Genomic DNA, 17,914 nt, shown 5'->3' on the forward strand with positions numbered 1-17,914 from the left:
AGGGAAGCTGTGGAGTCGCAGTGTGAAGCTGGCCTACACCCTCCTGAACAAGCTGGGCACCAAGAACGAGCAAATCCTCAAACCTGGAGACCGAGTGAGAACACACACACACACACACACACACACACACACACACACACACACACACACACACACACACACACACACACACACACACACACACACACACACACACACACACACACACACACACACACACACACACACACACACACACACACAGATGGAGGGGAGATTTTATTTAGCACCAAAATGTCAGTATTAGAAACAATAACATGTTGTCGTCCTTAATTTAAACATGCATATTACTGTTTTTGAATTATCTGTGAAAGGAGAAACGGTTTAGAAAGCATAAATAAATACATGTTTAAATGACAATGTGGTCTGTCTGTCAATATCTACAAATATCTCTGCAGCTGCTGCGTTATTTGGGATGAAAGTTTTAACGGGTGCTCGATGATGCACCCAAAAGACATTTTGACATGCAGCAGAAAAAAAGTCAGTTTTGACCAACGTCTGCAAAATGATTCCACGACTTTCCCATCAGCCTCAGCGGCTCTGTGTATTTAGTGCTAGTTGGCGACTGTTAGCATGTCACACTCAACACAAATGGTGAACACTGAAGCCATTATACTGTATAGAATTAGCATGTTAGCATGTTAGCAGGCCGGGGTTAGAATCTAGCTCGGAGCACCTTTGTGCCGATGCACAGAGCTGTTAATGATAATAATAATAATAATAATAATAATAATAATAATAATTACAACTAAAAACTTTATCTGTATAGCAGCTTTCATACAAGAAATGCAGCTTAGCATGTTTTACAGCAAGAAAATAACAGACAGTGTTTCACATAAAAAGAGATATAAAGAAACATTTAAAAATATAGAAAACAAATAAAATGCATACGAACAGATAAAATGCTTAAAATGCATAAAAAGACAACACATTAATAAAATAAAATAGAGTTATATATAATATATAGTGATGGCTGTAGATTTGTGGTGTTACCAGCATCTACAAAGAAGATGTCAATGTGAAGTTCATTTTGTCGGTAGGTGGCGCTGGTGTACCCCAACAGCGACCCCGGGATGTTCTGGGTGGCTTTCTACGGCTGCCTCCTGGCTGAAGTTATACCTGTTCCCATCGAGGTGCCGCTGTCTCGCAAGGTGGGAAAACAATCACGGGAACATTTGCACTTATAGAAATATTACATGTCCTCACCTGAGCGTGTTTTTTTGTTTGTTTTACCTGTTTGTGGCGTTTTCAGGATGCAGGAATCAGCCAGGTGGGTTTCCTGCTCGGCAGCTGTGGTGTCGGTTTGGCTCTGACCAGCGAGATCTGCCTGAAAGGTCTCCCCAAGACCCCGACCGGGGAAATACTGCAGTTCAAAGGTCAGCGAGATCTGTTTGGAAAAAAACCAAAAACATACCTCAGTCTTTTATGAAATATTGCTGACAGTAAAACATAGTTTAGCTTCGTTTGGGTCAATTTCAGGCTTTTTGGGCACGAAAGTGTAAGAGGAAGTGACATTTTTCTTGAAATGGTCTTGTGATGATTGACTTCATTTTCTATGATAGGCTGGCCTCGACTAAAGTGGGTGATAACAGACTCTAAGTACCTGACGAAGCCCTCTAAAGACTGGCAGCCGCACATCCCCACCGCAAACACCGACCCTGCTTACATAGAGGTAACAGAGCTCAGCTGGATTTTTATTAACGTTTGTTGTTGGACTTCTGCAGCTCAAACTTTTATTTTGAAATGTTAAAACAGCTTTTTGCATCCTGTTTGTGGTAAAAGACATTAAACAGCAGCGTATTTGTACTCGCATGTTCCTCCCTGTGTAGTACAAGGCGAGTAAAGATGGCACCGTGGTGGGAGTGGCTGTGTCTAAAGTGGCCATGTTGACCCACTGCCAGGCCCTGACGCAGGCCTGCAACTACTGCGAGGGTGAGTGGAGTCGTGAAAACCTCCTCTGAGGTTTTCATCATCAACATGGCTGAAGTCACTTCTGTCTTTCCGTCTCCATTTCCAGGGGAAACGTTGGTGAATGTCCTGGACTTCAAAAAGGATATAGGCTTGTGGCACGGCGTTCTCACGGTGAGCGTTGTGTGGAAGTGTTTTTGTCTCTGACTGTTGTGTCAACTAGGGGTCTCCAACCTTTTTTCCTCTGAGAGCTACTCATGTTTAGTATCATTTATCCAAACAGCTGAGCTCCGCCCAAACCTGCTCAGTGACCTATTTTCCATATCTACAATTACACAGATGTTCCCTAAATGTCTACTGCAGTGCACACAACTCTTGTGTGGTTTGTAAAGTGTCAAATAAATTGTTCTAATATCAGCTTTAACTAATAAAATCCAGTGTTTCCCTTTGATTGGGACCCCCTGTCCTCCCTGAAAGAAACACATGTCGAAGTGTTAACCGAGTATATGGCTGGACCCTGGGCCCTGGAGGGCTTTTAATTTGAAAAGTGACAAACACTCTTTATAGCTCCGCCCCCTCTGTTGCGGTCCAGACGAAAATATTGTATTTCTGTTGTTGACCTAATTTCTGAGCAGCTGTTTGTTTCCAGCTCAGCCTGAGAGTCTCTGCCGTGTTTCTGTCCTCTGATCTCTGTGTGTCTCACTGTGGGCGGAGCTTAAACCTCTGCTGCACTGAGGAGGTGTGCAGCAGACACAGGTGGAGGGAGACAGGGGAGATCGTCCACTCGGTAATCCATCGCGTTGATAGCGTCGCTCTCACGGACAGATTAAAAAATGACCTTCAGCAAGCGATGGGTTGGAGATCCCTGCTGTAAACTATCCAACAAAAAAGATTTAAAAGTCCCATAAAAAGATTCCTAGAAAGAAAAATGAGAAATTCATTCATGCTCAGTACTGTTTTTATTTTGCATTGTCACCTCATAATAATTATTTCATATTAATTTTAGTGCTATTTTCACAAAATAAACACTTTTTTTCTTATCTGTAATCTGGTAATGTAATTATTGAAAGATTGAAATCATAAAAAACGAAACATAAAAGTCACAGTAATAAGAATATAACGTATTAGAGGGTCCTGATGCGGGTTGTTTTTTTTAATATTCGCTGCTTCACGCTGTTTGTTTGCAGGCTGTAATGAACCGAGTGCACACGATCAGTGTTCCCTACGCAGTGATGAAGGCTTGTCCTCTGTCCTGGGTGCAGAGGGTCCACATCCATAAAGGTAAACCACTCAGCTCTTTCAGTAATGACATACGAGAGAGTTTAGTGTATAATAATGTGCCACGTTTCTGCTGAGCAGCTCGTGTAGCTCTGGTGAAGTGCCGCGACCTGCACTGGGCCATGATGGCTCACCGGGACCAGAGAGACACCAGCCTGGCGTCGTTACGGATGCTCATTGTTGCTGATGGTGCTAACCCCTGTGAGTGCTCGGTGACCTCCAGCTCCGTAAAATCACCACCACAACGACACAAATACGATGCGGCTTGTACTGAGTCGGCTCTGTTTTTCTGTCCAGGGTCGGTGTCGTCCTGCGACGCCTTCCTCAACCTGTTTCAGCCTCACGGACTGAAGCCGGAGGTCATCTGTCCGTGTGCCACCTCCCCCGAGGCCATGACAGTAGCAATACGCAGGTATCTCACTCACGCACGTTTCCTCTCTTTGTCGGATGTCTCCATCATTACTTAATATGAATCCGAGGCCCAGAGGAGGACTTTATGATTTATAAAAGCTGGGAAAAACACATTTCGTTTTTATCGATCCAGTCGGGTGGATGAAGCCGTGCTGTGTTGCGTGTGGTGTCGTACATGGGTGGGTGGGCAGATGGCTGACCGTGCAAACAGATGGGACGGATGGAGGCGTTCATGTTTGATCAAACTGTCTCCTCGTGCAGACCGGGCGTCCCCGGGGCTCCGCTTCCTGCCCGTGCCATCCTCTCCTTGGGGGGCCTGAGCCACGGTGTCATCAGGGTCAACACGGAGGACAAGAACTCCGCCCTGACTGTACAGGATGTGGGACACGTCATGCCTGGAGGTGAGCGGAGACGGAAAGCTGCACGAGTCAGAAGGAAGGCACGAAGAAACGCATGACAGATACGTGCTCGCGGGGAAATCTGGCATCCAAGATTTGATAGGCAGCTGCTAAAACAAAAAGAACGCATGACCTGCAAGAATTTTAAGCTCTATAAACAAAGATGAAGTTTATGGAAAAGTCTGGAATCTGTTGGTTCTCACATGTAAAAAAAAAAAAGATGGCTTGTTGCCGCCAAATCCAAAATCTTGTTGCACACAGACGTGCAGGATTTCAGGCAACTTCAACTCTTTTTAGTTTGATTTGACTTTTTCACACTGACGTCAACAGGGAAGGAAAAGTTATCGTTTGATTTGCACGCTATTTAAAAAGTAATGAAATAATCAGAGGGTACATTTTTAAACAATACTTCAAAAAGTGCATATTTTTAGGTTGTCGTGTCTACAACAACATTTATGAATTATAGATAAAACATAACTGGATAAACGGGGAAAAACTAAATTAAAGATTAATTGTATGATCGTCTGCGTAGCAAAATATTCAGAAATTTTGTCAAACCATTTTATGAACACAGAAACAAACGAGACTTGCTTCCTGCTTCTCTAAAGTTACGCACCTCAGACAATAAACGCTCCTCTGGATGCTTTTAAATGTTTACATCAACTTCAACATTTTTACATGTGCAGCTGAAGATGTTTGGCATTGATTTCATAACCTTTATCATCAGGCTGAAATGTGCAGTGTAGTTGTTTAATTCCTTTTCCTTTGTGTCTCTGCAGCTCTGATGTGTATTGTTAAACCAGACGGACCTCCTCAGCTGTGTAAAACAGACGAGATAGGAGAGATCATAATAAACTCCCGCGCCGGAGGCACCATGTACTACGGCCTTCCTGGAGTCACCAAGAACACCTTCGAGGTGCGAAAGCAGAATCAAACCGACAGCCTGTTTTATCTGACGCCGTCAACGACAGAAAAGTCGGTTAAAGCTGTTGTTTTTTTCTTTCCGTGTGTGTTCAGGTGATACCGGTCAACTCCAACGGAGTTCCCATCGGAGAGATCCCCTTCGTGCGGTCGGGACTCCTGGGGTTTGTCGGTCCAGTGAGTAGAGGCGCTTCCTCCCAGCACAACATCAGTAGTAACTATTTTCCTCACTGAAAGCGTACCGACCCCGCTGTGTATCGCCCGCCCCCTACAGGGCAGTCTGATCTTCGTGGTGGGGAAGATCGAGGGTCTGCTGATGGTGAGCGGAAGGAGGCACAACGCCGACGACCTGGTGGCCACCGCGCTCGCCGTGGAGCCGGTGAAGACGGTGTACCGCGGGAGGTGAGGACAGAGACTCACATGTGTGAGGATGAGCTGTCAATTCATCACCGCTGCCATCTGGAGGTTCAGCGGGAACACAGCAGGCCCCGAACAGACGACCGAAGGTTGACGTATGAACAACGTGTTTCAGTTTGTGTGACTTTCTTGTCCTCCGTGTGTTTGTGTTTCTGTCAGGATCGCCGTGTTCTCCATCACCGTGTTCTACGACGAGCGGGTTGTGATTGTGGCCGAGCAGCGACCGGACGCCAGCGAGGAGGACAGCTTCCAGTGGATGAGCCGAGTGCTGCAGGTGAGTAACCTCGTCTTCTTCTGCCACATGCTTTTATTGTGAAAGAAGCCGTTTTATGTAAATATACAGACCCTTGTATCGGGTGACAGCGCACCAGTACCACACAACAAACTGGGGCTCAGTGTTCGGGTTTTCCTCCGCAGGCCATCGACAGCATCCACCAGGTGGGCCTCTACTGTCTGGCTCTGGTCCCGGCCAACACTTTACCCAAAACCCCCCTCGGCGGCATCCACATCTCGGACGCCAAGCAGTTCTTCTTAGACGGCAGCCTGCACCCGTGCAACATCCTGATGTGTCCCCACACCTGCGTCACCAACCTGCCCAAACCCCGCCAGAAGCAGCCGGGTACGTCTCGTCCGTTCTGAGAAGGGCTTTGTTGTTTTGTGCTTTCTGTATTTACATGAGCATCAGTTTTACTACCAAGTATGTTAATTCCAACAGGTTTACAGTTGAGGTGACGGGTATCGAGGAGAAACATGAAACAGGAAATTAGAATGAACACAAACTTGGGCAAACTCCACAATATTTCCAGGAGCTTGTAATTTTTTTGAATAAATATTTCTGTGATGTGCAGCATGATTATTATCACAGCAAGTCATTATATGTATATTCCTTTATCAGGTAGTGCTTAAAAGAAATTGCATTTTTCTTTACGACTTGCAATTTTTTTTTCAAATTCCTGCAATTTTATGCAAAAAACTCACTTAAAACTCCACAACTTACATCACAAATCTCACAGTCGGTGTGGGTCCTGCATCCGTCATGGTGGGCAACCTGGTGGCCGGGAAGAGGATCGCCCAGGCGGCGGGGAGGGACCTCGGCATGATCGATGACCAGGATCTGGTCCGGAAGGTAATACGACAGTTAAAACTCACTTCTTTCAAACCGGCCTCTAAACTCTGAATCTGATCAGATAGCTGCACTCCCGTTTTCCAAAGAGCTGCATGCATGTCCCTGAGAATCTGCAGGAAAGTTGTGTTGCAGTGTGTTAAAGTGTGTAACGATGCTGAATAGTCCGGTTTGAAGACTGTAACGACGGCCGCGCTCAGTTTTATAGAAACCTCTGGACTCTTGTCTCTCTCTGCTCTCGTCTCTCTCTGGACGTAGCTCTGTATGTGGCCCACTGTGATGGTAAGAACCCCCAAGCTCCCCCCCTCCACACACCCCTGTTTACTCTGCTCATGCTCTTAATCCGTACCGTATTGTGCTTTTTATTTTGTGATCTTGTGTTAACATCAGTGAGGTTTTGCATGTGATGCAGCTTGTGTTGCTGATGTTCCTTCCCCATCCTGAGTTACTCCTCATTATTTTAAAAGCTGGATTGGCTGATTGTTTTTTTGTTTTTTTTACAATCGGCACGAGATAATTTATGCCAGGCGGCTGTCTACTGATGTTTGCACTCTTTAAGCACCACTTTATTTTTGTTTTATTTAGCTGTATTAAATTCAGTTCCTTCATCAGCACAAGAGCCCTCCCTGTACTCGCCCTCCGTGGTCGTGATAATGTGAACAATTTTTTTTTTTTTTTTTTTTTTTTTTTTTAAAGGGAACCCTCAGATGTACAGAGTGTGATTATTTTTCTCTTTTCATACCAGCATCAGTATTTGACCGAGGCTCTGCAGTGGAGGGCGCAAACGGACGCCGACCACGTCCTCTTTGTTCTTCTTAACGCCAAGGTAGCTGAGAAACGCAGTCCACCATCATAATGCAGCAGATTAATGTTCCGATGATGCTTCAGGAGTTTTGCCCTGACTGACCTCCTCTCCTCTCTCCATCTTCAGGGCGTGGCGGTGAGCACAGCGACCTGCGTGCAGCTTCATAAGCGAGCCGAGAAGATCGCTGCAGCGCTCACCGAGAAGGGCAGCATCAACACCGGGGAGAACGTGGTGCTGCTCTACCCGCCGGGTGGGTCCCGCCTCTGACCTCTACGTATTCACATCATAGAGGATTTTCCTCTTTAAAAAAATAAATAAACTCCACCTCTGTCCTTTTCCCCAGGCATCGATCTGATTGCTGCCTTCTACGGGTGTCTCTACGCTGGATGTGTCCCCGTGAACGTCCGGCCGCCGCATCCTCAGAACCTGGCGGCCACGCTGCCGACCGTCCGCATGATTATCGATGTGAGCGTCACGTTCATGTCCGTTTTTTGTGTGTTCATATGTTCGTTCATTTCATCCTAACAGCAGGTCTTTTTCTTTTTGTTTCTGCTGAGTGTTACAACTCAATATAACAGAATATTCAGGGCATGAAGTCTTTTCTGTCTTTAAACTAGATTAATTCATTTATTCGACCTTTATTTATACTCGAGAAATCATTGAGGTTGACCCTCATTTACGATGAGATCGAGTCAGTTACAAAGCAAATACAAGATGAAAACAATAGCAGTGATCACAACAATAAGACGAGCTGGCAGAGAGGAGGTTGTACCAAAGTTTATCTTAAAAATAACCAGTTTTAACTGAGTCAATTAAGAGCTTAATTAAAAACAACACAAATATAAAGTAAAAAAAACACACATTAAAACGTGGCCAACGATCATCGACACGGGTAATAAAAGCAAAAGATTCTCAGTGAATGAAGCAATCATCAACATATGAGTCACGATCATGACATTTTAATAAATACTTTAAAACACACGGTTGATACTTTAAGCAGATAAAACGGAGTAAAACACACTTTTATTGAACAATTACAAGGCTGAAGGCAGATTATGCCTTTGAGGTGGGTGCATTGACGTGTTCTTGTGTTTTTGTCACCAGGTCAGTAAAGCTGCGTGTATCCTCACAACACAAAACCTCATGAGGACTCTGCGCTCCAAAGAGGCCGCCGCCTCTGTGAACATTAAAACGTGGCCAACGATCATCGACACGGGTAATAAAAGCAAAAGATTCTCAGTGAATGAAGCAATCATCAACATATGAGTCACGATCATGACATTTTAATTGAAGATTAATTGTAAATAATTGCAATTAACAATTTCATTGTTTGGCGCTATTTATGGCACTATTGCTGTAAAAGCTTAATCATAATTTAGTATTACAAATGCACCTTATGAAGAACAATAACAGATATTTATTGGCATTAAAGTTTGGAACAGAAATAAAAATGTAATTTCTGTTGTAAACAAAAACTACAGACGGCAAGTATGATGTAATAACAACTTAAATATACAAAGTTTCATGATATTCACACAATAATAAATCAGTGCTGGAAATGATCATAATTATCTGTGTCACTGACTGTATTTACACTTAAACATCTACATTTAAACTTCAGACACATTGTTTATAGTAGTTGACTTTCTCATCGGTCAGAGTCCCGACACGGTAAAACGGCTCTCGTTAGTTGTGGGTCGTCGTTGTCACGGTGATTATAAAGTTTGTCTCTAAAGTGCTCCGCTCCGTCAGAAACACTCATGTCAGTCGTTGTGGACTGTTTGCTGTGACGGAGTCTGCGACGCCAACACAAACAGGAAGTGGGCCGTTTCTCTGCTCTGCTCTCTGCAGTCATTATCCAAATCTGTCAGCGGGTAGATTCATGAGGAGACAAGAGATCAGCGAACTTTAGCTGCTCTCAGTTGAACTCTACAGATTCTTTATTTTCATTTTTTCTAATAATGTTTTTTTTGTGTTTTTATATATATATCCTGTAAACCTATGCTTGACAACATTTCAATTTTAAAAGAGACCATAACGTGATTTATTTTTTGCTGTGTCAGTATAATTTCCAATTTTCTTCGTTCCCTGTTAATCGTGCTCTGCTCCTGCTCTCAGACGACCTTCCTCGCCGGCGGCCTCCACAGATCTACAAACCGCCCACAGCAGAGATGATCGCGTATCTGGACTTCAGTGTGTCCACTACAGGCATGCTCACTGGGGTCAAGGTGAGACATGTCCTCCAGCGTCTCCAAATCGGAATATTTATCCAAATAAAAAGAGTGCTGCATCACATTTCTGTTTACAAACTATCGGCAACGATCCTTTATTTGTTTATGGACCGGGTTTATGATCTGTTGGTTTGTTCGTCTTATACTTGGTTATGCGATTATAACTTTTTTATTACTTTTCAGTTCATACAGTTAATTTACCAACAAAATATCAACAAAAACTCAAAACGGCATAGAAAACCAGAAATACACAAAAACATTTTTTTTAAAAAGACTAATAATAATACTAATAATAATAATGGCACATTCTTCTTGACATTTTCTAACTTAAGGTATTCTGCAGCAACATTACAGTTCATGTTCAGTCACTTAATAATTACATAATAAAAGATAATGTACAGGAAGTGTGAATGAAATGAAATTCCTGTGTTTCATACTTGGTTATAATCAGCTGAAAATAGATGATGTGTCATCTTATACAGTACAACAGAAAATATTCAACAATATACATAAAACAGGAGCAGGGACAGTCCAGTTCTTCCTCTTTCAAACCCAGTTTTTACTACTTGAGTTAAATCTGGAAAACGTCCTCTGAAATTTGAGCTGGATGTTTCGTTGCTTCCTCACGTGTCTTCCTGTTTGTTCTCAGATCTCTCATGCAGCAGTCAGTGCGCTGTGCCGCTCCATCAAGCTGCAGTGTGAGCTCTACTCCTCTCGCCAAATAGCCATCTGTCTGGACCCGTACTGCGGTCTGGGCTTCGTCTTGTGGTGCCTCGCAAGGTGCAGTAGACCTACAGTACACACCCGTTATGTACAGAAGTATCGCTCTCTTCCTCCTCCTCCTCCACCTCCTCCTCCTCCTCCTCCTCCTCCACTCACCTTCACCTGTCCTCCAACAGTGTTTACTCAGGTCACCAGTCCATCCTGATTCCTCCCTTCGAGCTGGAGAGCTGCTTGTCTCTGTGGCTGAGCACGCTCAGTCAGTACCGCATCCGAGACACCTTCTGCTCGTACTCCGTCATGGAGCTCTGCACCAAAGGACTCGGCACTCAGACGGATTTACTGAAGGTGAAGGACTGCACGTGCGGACGGAAGAAACCTGCGAATCATGACAAACGCAGAGTGCTGAGTTTGGTGGTTGTGTTTCAGGCGCGCGGTGTGAACCTGGCGTGCGTGCGGAGCTGCGTGGTGATCGCGGAGGAGCGCCCTCGCCTCGGCCTCACGCACTCCTTCTCCAAGCTGTTTAAGGACGTGGGGCTGTCGTCCAGAGCCGTCAGCACTGCTTTCGGCTCGCGGGTCAACCTGGCCGTCTGCCTGCAGGTACGCCAGCCGGCCAGCGGGGGAGGAGCTCTCTGAGTTACACCTGAGATGAGAAGCGGTGGAGCCTGTATGAAGCTGTTGTCTGTGTTGCAGGGCACCACTGGTCCTGATCCCTGCACCGTGTACGTGGACATGAAGTCCCTCCGCCATGACAGGTGAGAACACATCGGTCAAGAAAACCAGGGGTGTTTAGTGTCCTAAACTAAAATTTTAAAGTTTATTTCAAGTCTAAAGTACATTATATAGATGTTATGTCTCAAACATCTCGATAATAGCACGTCTCCTGTGTGGTTTGTGGATTGCATTTTTTTTCTGCACACTCTTTCTACGCAACAATAAACAGTCAAATCAGAGCAGCTGAATTTTTTGGCAACGCCACAACATTTGAAAAATGTATTCTTCTAAACAAAAGCATATCAAATGTTTCTGACAATAATTTCTGCAAAATGTTAAAAATACAAATGAAACAAATAATTAACAAACAAATATTAAGCAAATAAAATAATTTCTGAAATTGTATTTTAGATTTAGAATCTTAATTTTGTGCAAAACATATCACATTTTAATGAAATGTATTGTCATATAATTTAAACATTTATTTTTGGCCCTCGTCCCTCCATTCAGATGAATGGAATAAAAGAAAACTTTTGTCACAGTCTTATATTGGAAGCATGTTAGCCGACGAGCTAACTTGCTTCTTTCCTCAATCAAAATAAGACTCTAAAAAGAGTTCATATTATGAAGCGGTCCAAAAAAAACTCAAGTTAAAAAAATGCATTTCAACCTAAACAGCTCTGGTATATATATATAAAAAAAAAGGGTTCGATAAATAAACCCCATTTGGAAAGAAAAGTAGCTCATTACTTTTAGTTCATTGAGAATAAACTAATATATTTATAAAAGACTTTGCCAGTGATGCAGTGATAAAGTCCTGGAAGTATGTTGATTGTTGTTTATGGTGTTTACTCAGTCAACCTACTTTTATTTAACATGAGAAAGCCGACAAGATAGCAGGTATCGTAGACATTCAAAAATGAAATCACATCATAGAAGGTAACACATTTGGTGTTTGAAGATGCTCACGTAGTTGTGAGTAACTGCATGTGTCTGCCTGCCTGTGCTGTCGGCCGTTTCAGGGTGAGGCTGGTGGAGAGAGGAGCGCCTCAGAGTCTTCCCCTGATGGAGTCTGGAAAGGTGAGACACCTCGTGTGCTTTCCAGGGGAGGAGACTCCGTTTGTTCAGGAGGAGCCATGCAGACGATGTGTTCCTCACCGCCTCTGTGTTTCTATCATTTTCAGATATTGCCGGGCGTTCGGGTGATAATTGTGAACCCAGAGACCAGAGGCCCACTCGGGGATTCTCATCTGGGAGAGGTGGGAGAGAGACGCGATTCAAACTAAAGACCAAACCTGTGGGGAAGGTCGCCTTTTCTCTGAAACCGCATGCTTCTCTCTCTCAGATCTGGGTGAACAGCCCTCACAATGCCAGCGGCTACTACACCATCTACGGAGAGGAGAGTCTCCAGGCCGACCACTTCAACACCAAGCTGAGCTTCGGAGACCCGCAGACCTTGTGGGCCAGAACTGGATACCTGGGTTTTGTGAAGAGGACGGAGCTGCTGGACGCCAGCGGGGGTAAAGAGACCCAGATGGAAAATAAAACATAGAAATGAGACCGTCAGGGCTCTATTTTAGGATCTGAACTCCCGGTGTGAAGCGCATGGCACAGGTGGATAAAAGGCCGCATCCAAATCCACTTTTGCTTGTTAAGTGATTGATAATCTGAACACCATATACGGTGCACAGTTCAGACGGGGTTCTACTTAGTCTCTTAATTAATCTCAAGGTGTATGTTGGGTTTAACATAAATTAAACTAATCCCATTTCCCGTGAGGTGCGCTTGCACCCTGGTGAATTGCTATTATAGCGGTGTTTGTGCCAGGTAGTGGGATGGACGCATTTTCTGCAGAGGTGATGTATTTCTTTGCATGTTGGTGCACTGTAGCACGCCCAAGCAGAGCGTACGTGCGTGTTGCACCTGCTTGTGTTGGCACATATTACTCTCTTAGATAACATTACGCCCTTAAAATAACAGTAAAATACTGTGGTATTCACTTTATATCAAGTTTTTATGTTCAATTGTGCAAACGCTTTCTGAAAGTCTCCAAAGATGCACCTGACAACACCTCTTTGTTAGACCAGCACATCCACGGGCACAAGAAGGTTTTCAATTTGAAAAACGTGATCACGTTTGGAAAAGATGCCGTCAGTCGACACTCGTGTTGCGCCCGGCATCTCTTTTTAATTTGGAGTCCCCAGTGTTGATTGTAAAATAAATTGCAGATTATTAACACGTTCAAAAAGGGAAAAATGATAGTAAACTTATCTGACAGCAGCAAGCACCGCCCTTCAGTAACAAGCATGACCCGATCCAAACAAACCAAACGTGGGGCAAAGAGTGTGTTTGTGTGGGATAATGTGGGACGCAGATTACAGGTTGTGGGTTTGTTGGGTTACATGCGAAGGACTAAACAAATATATTTAATTTGAATGCAACTTTCCGAACTCTCACATGAAGTAAACATAACAGGAAGCTAGAGTTTCACAGTAAATGGTATTTTGTGGTACTAACTTCCCACCACAGTCTGCCGACCTGAATGGTTTACCTCACGCTGACCACCTGTGGTTCACAACAGACAGTCCAGTAAACAGTAACTGAAGTAACTCACGTTGGTCTTTGGGTTTCAGTGGGAATGTTTTTGTTGCAGCAGCATGTCCAGATTTGAGAGAAGCTGCAATGTTGACCTTTAAAATCTTGAGCCAATCAAAGTGCGGGACATCGTCTCAGTATGTGGGACATTGTCTCAGTATGTGGGACACGGGATAAACACGCAGAGCGGTTCCTCAGACGGTGGGACACCCGGTCACCCGATCAGTAACTGACTGCACCTTCTCCTCTCCTGCGTGTGCAATCTTTTCTCCCTGCGTTTGTGCGCTCAGATCGTCACGACGCCTTGTTTGTGGTCGGCTCCCTGGACGAGACGCTGGAGCTACGAGGGCTTCGCTACCACCCTATCGACATCGAGACGTCGGTGTCACGGGCTCATCGAAGTATTGCTGAGAGGTGAGAGATGAACAGGATCTACTTTGCACACTCGGCTTTTATCATCATCAATCACACTGTGTTGAAGAGTTTCAGCTGTAGCGCTGACTTTAGTTCTGGTATGTTCAAAATAAATATAAAATAAGACTTTATTAATCTCGAAGAGGGAAAGAACAAAGGAAAAAAAACACAAATATGCATAGAATACAATTTTTTTTTTAGAGAATGTAAAAAATATAGACCAATGTATAAATATACGCAAGTTATTTACACAAAATAAATAAATACACCTTTGACTTACACAGTGAAATATTAGTTTAAATATTTCTGAATAAGAAAAACAAATTATTATTGCATATAGGTGATAAAAATATATTCTTAATTGGAACCAATAGACGTGACTGGTACTCGGTACTAATGTGGAAAATAGTATGGATAAAAAAGAACCCAAAATGTTCTGTTAATGTGTGAAGAATTCAAAAAGTGATAAATAAAATGTGTCACTCATATCGTCATAGCAACAAACGACATCTCTCAGGCTAGAGTCACGAGTCAGATCACCATCACCACGATATAATTTGTCATTAGTTTCTAACTGTGACCTTTAACCCGGGATGTCTCGTTTGACTGACACGGCGCTCCCGTTCCCCCACAGTGCCGTGTTTACGTGGACCAACCTGCTGGTGGTGGTGTCGGAGCTGTGCGGCTCCGAGCAGGACGCGCTGGACCTGGTGCCGCTGATCACCAACGTGGTGCTGGAGGAGCACCACCTCATCGTGGGCGTGGTGGTCATCGTGGACCCCGGCGTCATTCCCATCAACTCCAGGGGGGAGAAGCAGCGCATGCACCTGCGCGACTCCTTCCTCGCCGACCAGCTCGATCCCATCTATGTCGCTTACAACATGTGAGCGCTCGCGGTGGCGCGCTGCGGTGCTCTTTCAGTCTTCTGCACCGTTACCGCGGCGACCGGCGCAAAGCAAAAAGCATGAACCATATACTGACACCCGGCCCCGTGTGGCACCAGCATATCTCGGCCACTGCATGTCTGTGATTGGATCTGCCATGTGTGGAGTTGTTCACTGTGTTTTTTTTATTTTTATTTTTTTTATAGATGCACTGCAAAGAAAAACAAACAAAGGCCCTGCTGCACTTTTTTTTTTTTTTTTTTTTGGAGAAAGGGCAAAACAACACTTACAACAGGACCACTTTATAAAGAATACTAATACCAATGTCTTTGTGAAAATCTGTCTTTTTCTCCTGTAGTCACCACAAACAACGTTCCCTTTCGTGTCAACACAGAGCTACTAAACTTCAACCAACAACTTGAAATATTTTTACATGCAGCTTTCAGTCAAACGCACACTAACGCCTGTGCCGAGCTCTCGTCGTGGATGAATAAGAGGGCGCAGCGTGAAAACAGCAGCCGCTCTCAGTTTGTGCACGTCATTTAGAAAGCTTGTTTTTTTTCCCATGATAATGAAGCCAAATAGATTTTCTTGCCCTGATATATTTCCTGCCTTATAAAATCTTCAGCCATACATTCCTATCGTAATTTTGAATAGATTCACTAATAATGGCTGTTTATTCTCCTTTGGGTTTGACTGGCAGTGGAAATCCTGACAGACGTCCAAAGGGATCAAAAATAAAAAAGGAAAGAGGCCATATTCTCCGAGGGCCTCTTTGTATTTTAGATACTGTACGTTACTGTAAAGATATTTTTAATTGTATAAATGTAAAAATGCTCGACTCACCTCTCTCAGTTGATGGTTTCTGGATAAAACACCGAACTGGGAGCTTCTAATAGTAGCAGAAAGAATATTGTAAATAAGATTTAACACTTTTGAAAGTACTTTTGAAGTGGGATATTCGCTATATAACGGAAAGTAAAACTTATTAGTAACTAAAGCATTGTTAGTCAGGATAGACATAACATTGCACTTTCTCAAAAATGTTCTATTTTATTATAACAATGAGGCATTATGACTAATGGTTCAGGAGCATATTTTATTTTGAAGAGTGTAGTTTGAGGAGCTTTGAGAATTAACTGGGAGGACAATCACTGTTAACGGCGGGAAACATTCCTGTCGGTCGCTGAAAAAAAAAAATGGTGGAAGGAGGTTACCAGGTGAAAAAAACAGTAGGCCCACAACTGTCCATCTAAAACTCATCACCATTGTACTTCTGCGTTGTTAAACAGTCACGACCTGCTCAGTTTTTTACTACATGATAAAACAAGTGTTACAGAGTTTGACTTGTTTCCTCTCGGCACTCAAAAGTTCATTCAAACTGTGTTTTTGTCTTTGTGCGACTTTTGTAAATAATTGCTTTGAATTCCAAAAGCATCGTTTGTTGGTACTGTAGTCAGTAGAGGCAGGTCATCATGTATCTGGATTATTTTATGTACTCGGTCACTGGATTTTAGAAGCACTCGTGAATGCAGTTGCGAAGCTGAGCCGCATTAGAAACATCATTGATTGGCAATGTTTGAAAAAGAAAAGGGTTCAGAAAAAAGGATTTGCATCAAGATGTGTTAACCCTTTCCTGCAATCTTGTACTTTTCTCGTGCTCTTTTGCCATAATTTACAGGTCCTTTGTACTGGATTGTTCTGTATTTCAGTGATGAACCCTTAATGTCAACATGTAAATAGGTTTTTGTTCTTTTTGGACTTTTGCCGTCGTTCCATTACAACATTCAATAATGCCAAACACAATTATAGGAAAGATCGTTTAAGATCCTTAAACGGGAATGATGATCATTTAAATTACTGCACTTTGCACTGGTGGTACTAACAGTAGTTTTCTACTGTGTGGACTTTGATTATTCCCACTACACGTCACATTAAATGTATTAATAATTTGAGACACGTACTGCTTGGCATTTGGTTTTAAGGTCACCAATTTAAAAAGAGGAAAAAAAAAAGAGAGAGAGACTAATAGCCCTTCGTGTTAGCTTTAACATCGCATCGTACATTTGCAGCAGAATGTTTGCATGACTCAGCCAAGCACAAGAGGAAATTGGCCTGAGGCACATCTCGTCCCGAGGCACAAGTGGGAGAGAAAGATATGTATAAAACTGGATATTCAGGGAACACAACTCCTAACACAGGGATGGACCAGCGGTCCCTTGGTGCAATCTGTGAATAGTACCCATAAAATGTAGACGTTTTGTCAAAATGAAGCTCCTTGTAATTATTGCAGACTCTAATAAGCAAAAAGAGGGGTTACATCTAACCATCTCCCTGCTTTGCTGGGAAGTCTCCAAGGGCTTCTTCTGGTTTCCACTCTTTTCCTTACAGTTCTTACACACTATGCAATCCCGATGACGGTGCAATTTAATTTCAAAGCTTGCACAGTCAGGTGAAATTAACCTGATGCTTATACATTTTTGTAATAAATAAGAACAGAGGACTGATGAAAAATTTAACCAGTAGTGTACTTAAGACTGTATTCATCTCTCTTGAGTTGTTCTGTCAATATTTTGTGTATGCACTCTTAGTCTGTTGTATTTTAATTATTTGGTGAAATCTAAACTTGCTCCAAGAGGGTGTGATCCACTAATAAATCTTCATCAAAGATGAATAAGATTTAACTCGTATAGTTAAAAAAAAAAAAAAAAAATAAAGGTGGTACATCCCTTTCCCATTTTCTCACTTATTTTCTATTTTGGTTTGTTGTACTTTGTTTTATACTTTATGTATAAGTAATACAGAAATAAACAGAAGCATTTAATCATTCCAGGTGTCTGGATGTTTATGAGTTTAGGAGTGACGTAAACGCTTTTGAAACTGACCTAGATGTCGTAATCTCTTTGGATTATTAAACAAACACCATACTTACAAAAGTTACATCACAAGTACACAAACAAATGTCCCCACGTCAGTGTTTTATTAGTGCAATATAGCGGAAGCAGCATTGTAATATTGCAGCTGCTGATGCACAACTCATTTTCGGTACTTTAATC

At 43.1% G+C, this 17,914-nt stretch overlaps 1 protein-coding gene across 2 annotated transcripts in view; it reads left to right on the forward strand.

Moving 5' to 3' along the window:
• dip2bb (disco-interacting protein 2 homolog Bb) overlaps positions 1-17,687 on the forward strand; it is a 43,700-nt gene extending 26,013 nt beyond the window's left edge. Inside the window, exons 9-39 of one of the 2 annotated variants that reach the window (XM_069708378.1) lie at positions 3-94; positions 1,080-1,190; positions 1,292-1,415; positions 1,602-1,711; positions 1,869-1,971; positions 2,057-2,121; positions 3,135-3,228; positions 3,307-3,426; positions 3,523-3,637; positions 3,898-4,037; positions 4,814-4,950; positions 5,052-5,132; positions 5,230-5,357; positions 5,532-5,646; positions 5,790-5,991; positions 6,386-6,498; positions 6,754-6,777; positions 7,241-7,321; positions 7,427-7,550; positions 7,644-7,765; positions 8,405-8,516; positions 9,419-9,528; positions 10,181-10,311; positions 10,431-10,599; positions 10,681-10,851; positions 10,945-11,006; positions 11,988-12,045; positions 12,150-12,224; positions 12,311-12,485; positions 13,851-13,974; positions 14,609-17,687. In XM_069708378.1, coding sequence (XP_069564479.1) covers positions 3-94; positions 1,080-1,190; positions 1,292-1,415; positions 1,602-1,711; positions 1,869-1,971; positions 2,057-2,121; positions 3,135-3,228; positions 3,307-3,426; positions 3,523-3,637; positions 3,898-4,037; positions 4,814-4,950; positions 5,052-5,132; positions 5,230-5,357; positions 5,532-5,646; positions 5,790-5,991; positions 6,386-6,498; positions 6,754-6,777; positions 7,241-7,321; positions 7,427-7,550; positions 7,644-7,765; positions 8,405-8,516; positions 9,419-9,528; positions 10,181-10,311; positions 10,431-10,599; positions 10,681-10,851; positions 10,945-11,006; positions 11,988-12,045; positions 12,150-12,224; positions 12,311-12,485; positions 13,851-13,974; positions 14,609-14,861 — 3,641 coding nt within the window. In that variant the 3' untranslated portion in view covers positions 14,862-17,687. The remainder of the gene's footprint in view (positions 1-2; positions 95-1,079; positions 1,191-1,291; positions 1,416-1,601; positions 1,712-1,868; positions 1,972-2,056; positions 2,122-3,134; positions 3,229-3,306; positions 3,427-3,522; positions 3,638-3,897; positions 4,038-4,813; positions 4,951-5,051; positions 5,133-5,229; positions 5,358-5,531; positions 5,647-5,789; positions 5,992-6,385; positions 6,499-6,753; positions 6,778-7,240; positions 7,322-7,426; positions 7,551-7,643; positions 7,766-8,404; positions 8,517-9,418; positions 9,529-10,180; positions 10,312-10,430; positions 10,600-10,680; positions 10,852-10,944; positions 11,007-11,987; positions 12,046-12,149; positions 12,225-12,310; positions 12,486-13,850; positions 13,975-14,608) is intronic. The other variant, XM_069708385.1, reaches the window with a different exon arrangement.
• The last annotated feature ends 227 nt before the right edge of the window (positions 17,688-17,914 follow it).

This window comes from Brachyistius frenatus, unplaced genomic scaffold (assembly GCF_029030835.1).
Source record: "Brachyistius frenatus isolate BFR_SWC_R1_liver_20210118 unplaced genomic scaffold, ASM2903083v1 Contig_4, whole genome shotgun sequence".
Taxonomy (NCBI): Eukaryota; Metazoa; Chordata; class Actinopteri; family Embiotocidae; genus Brachyistius; species Brachyistius frenatus.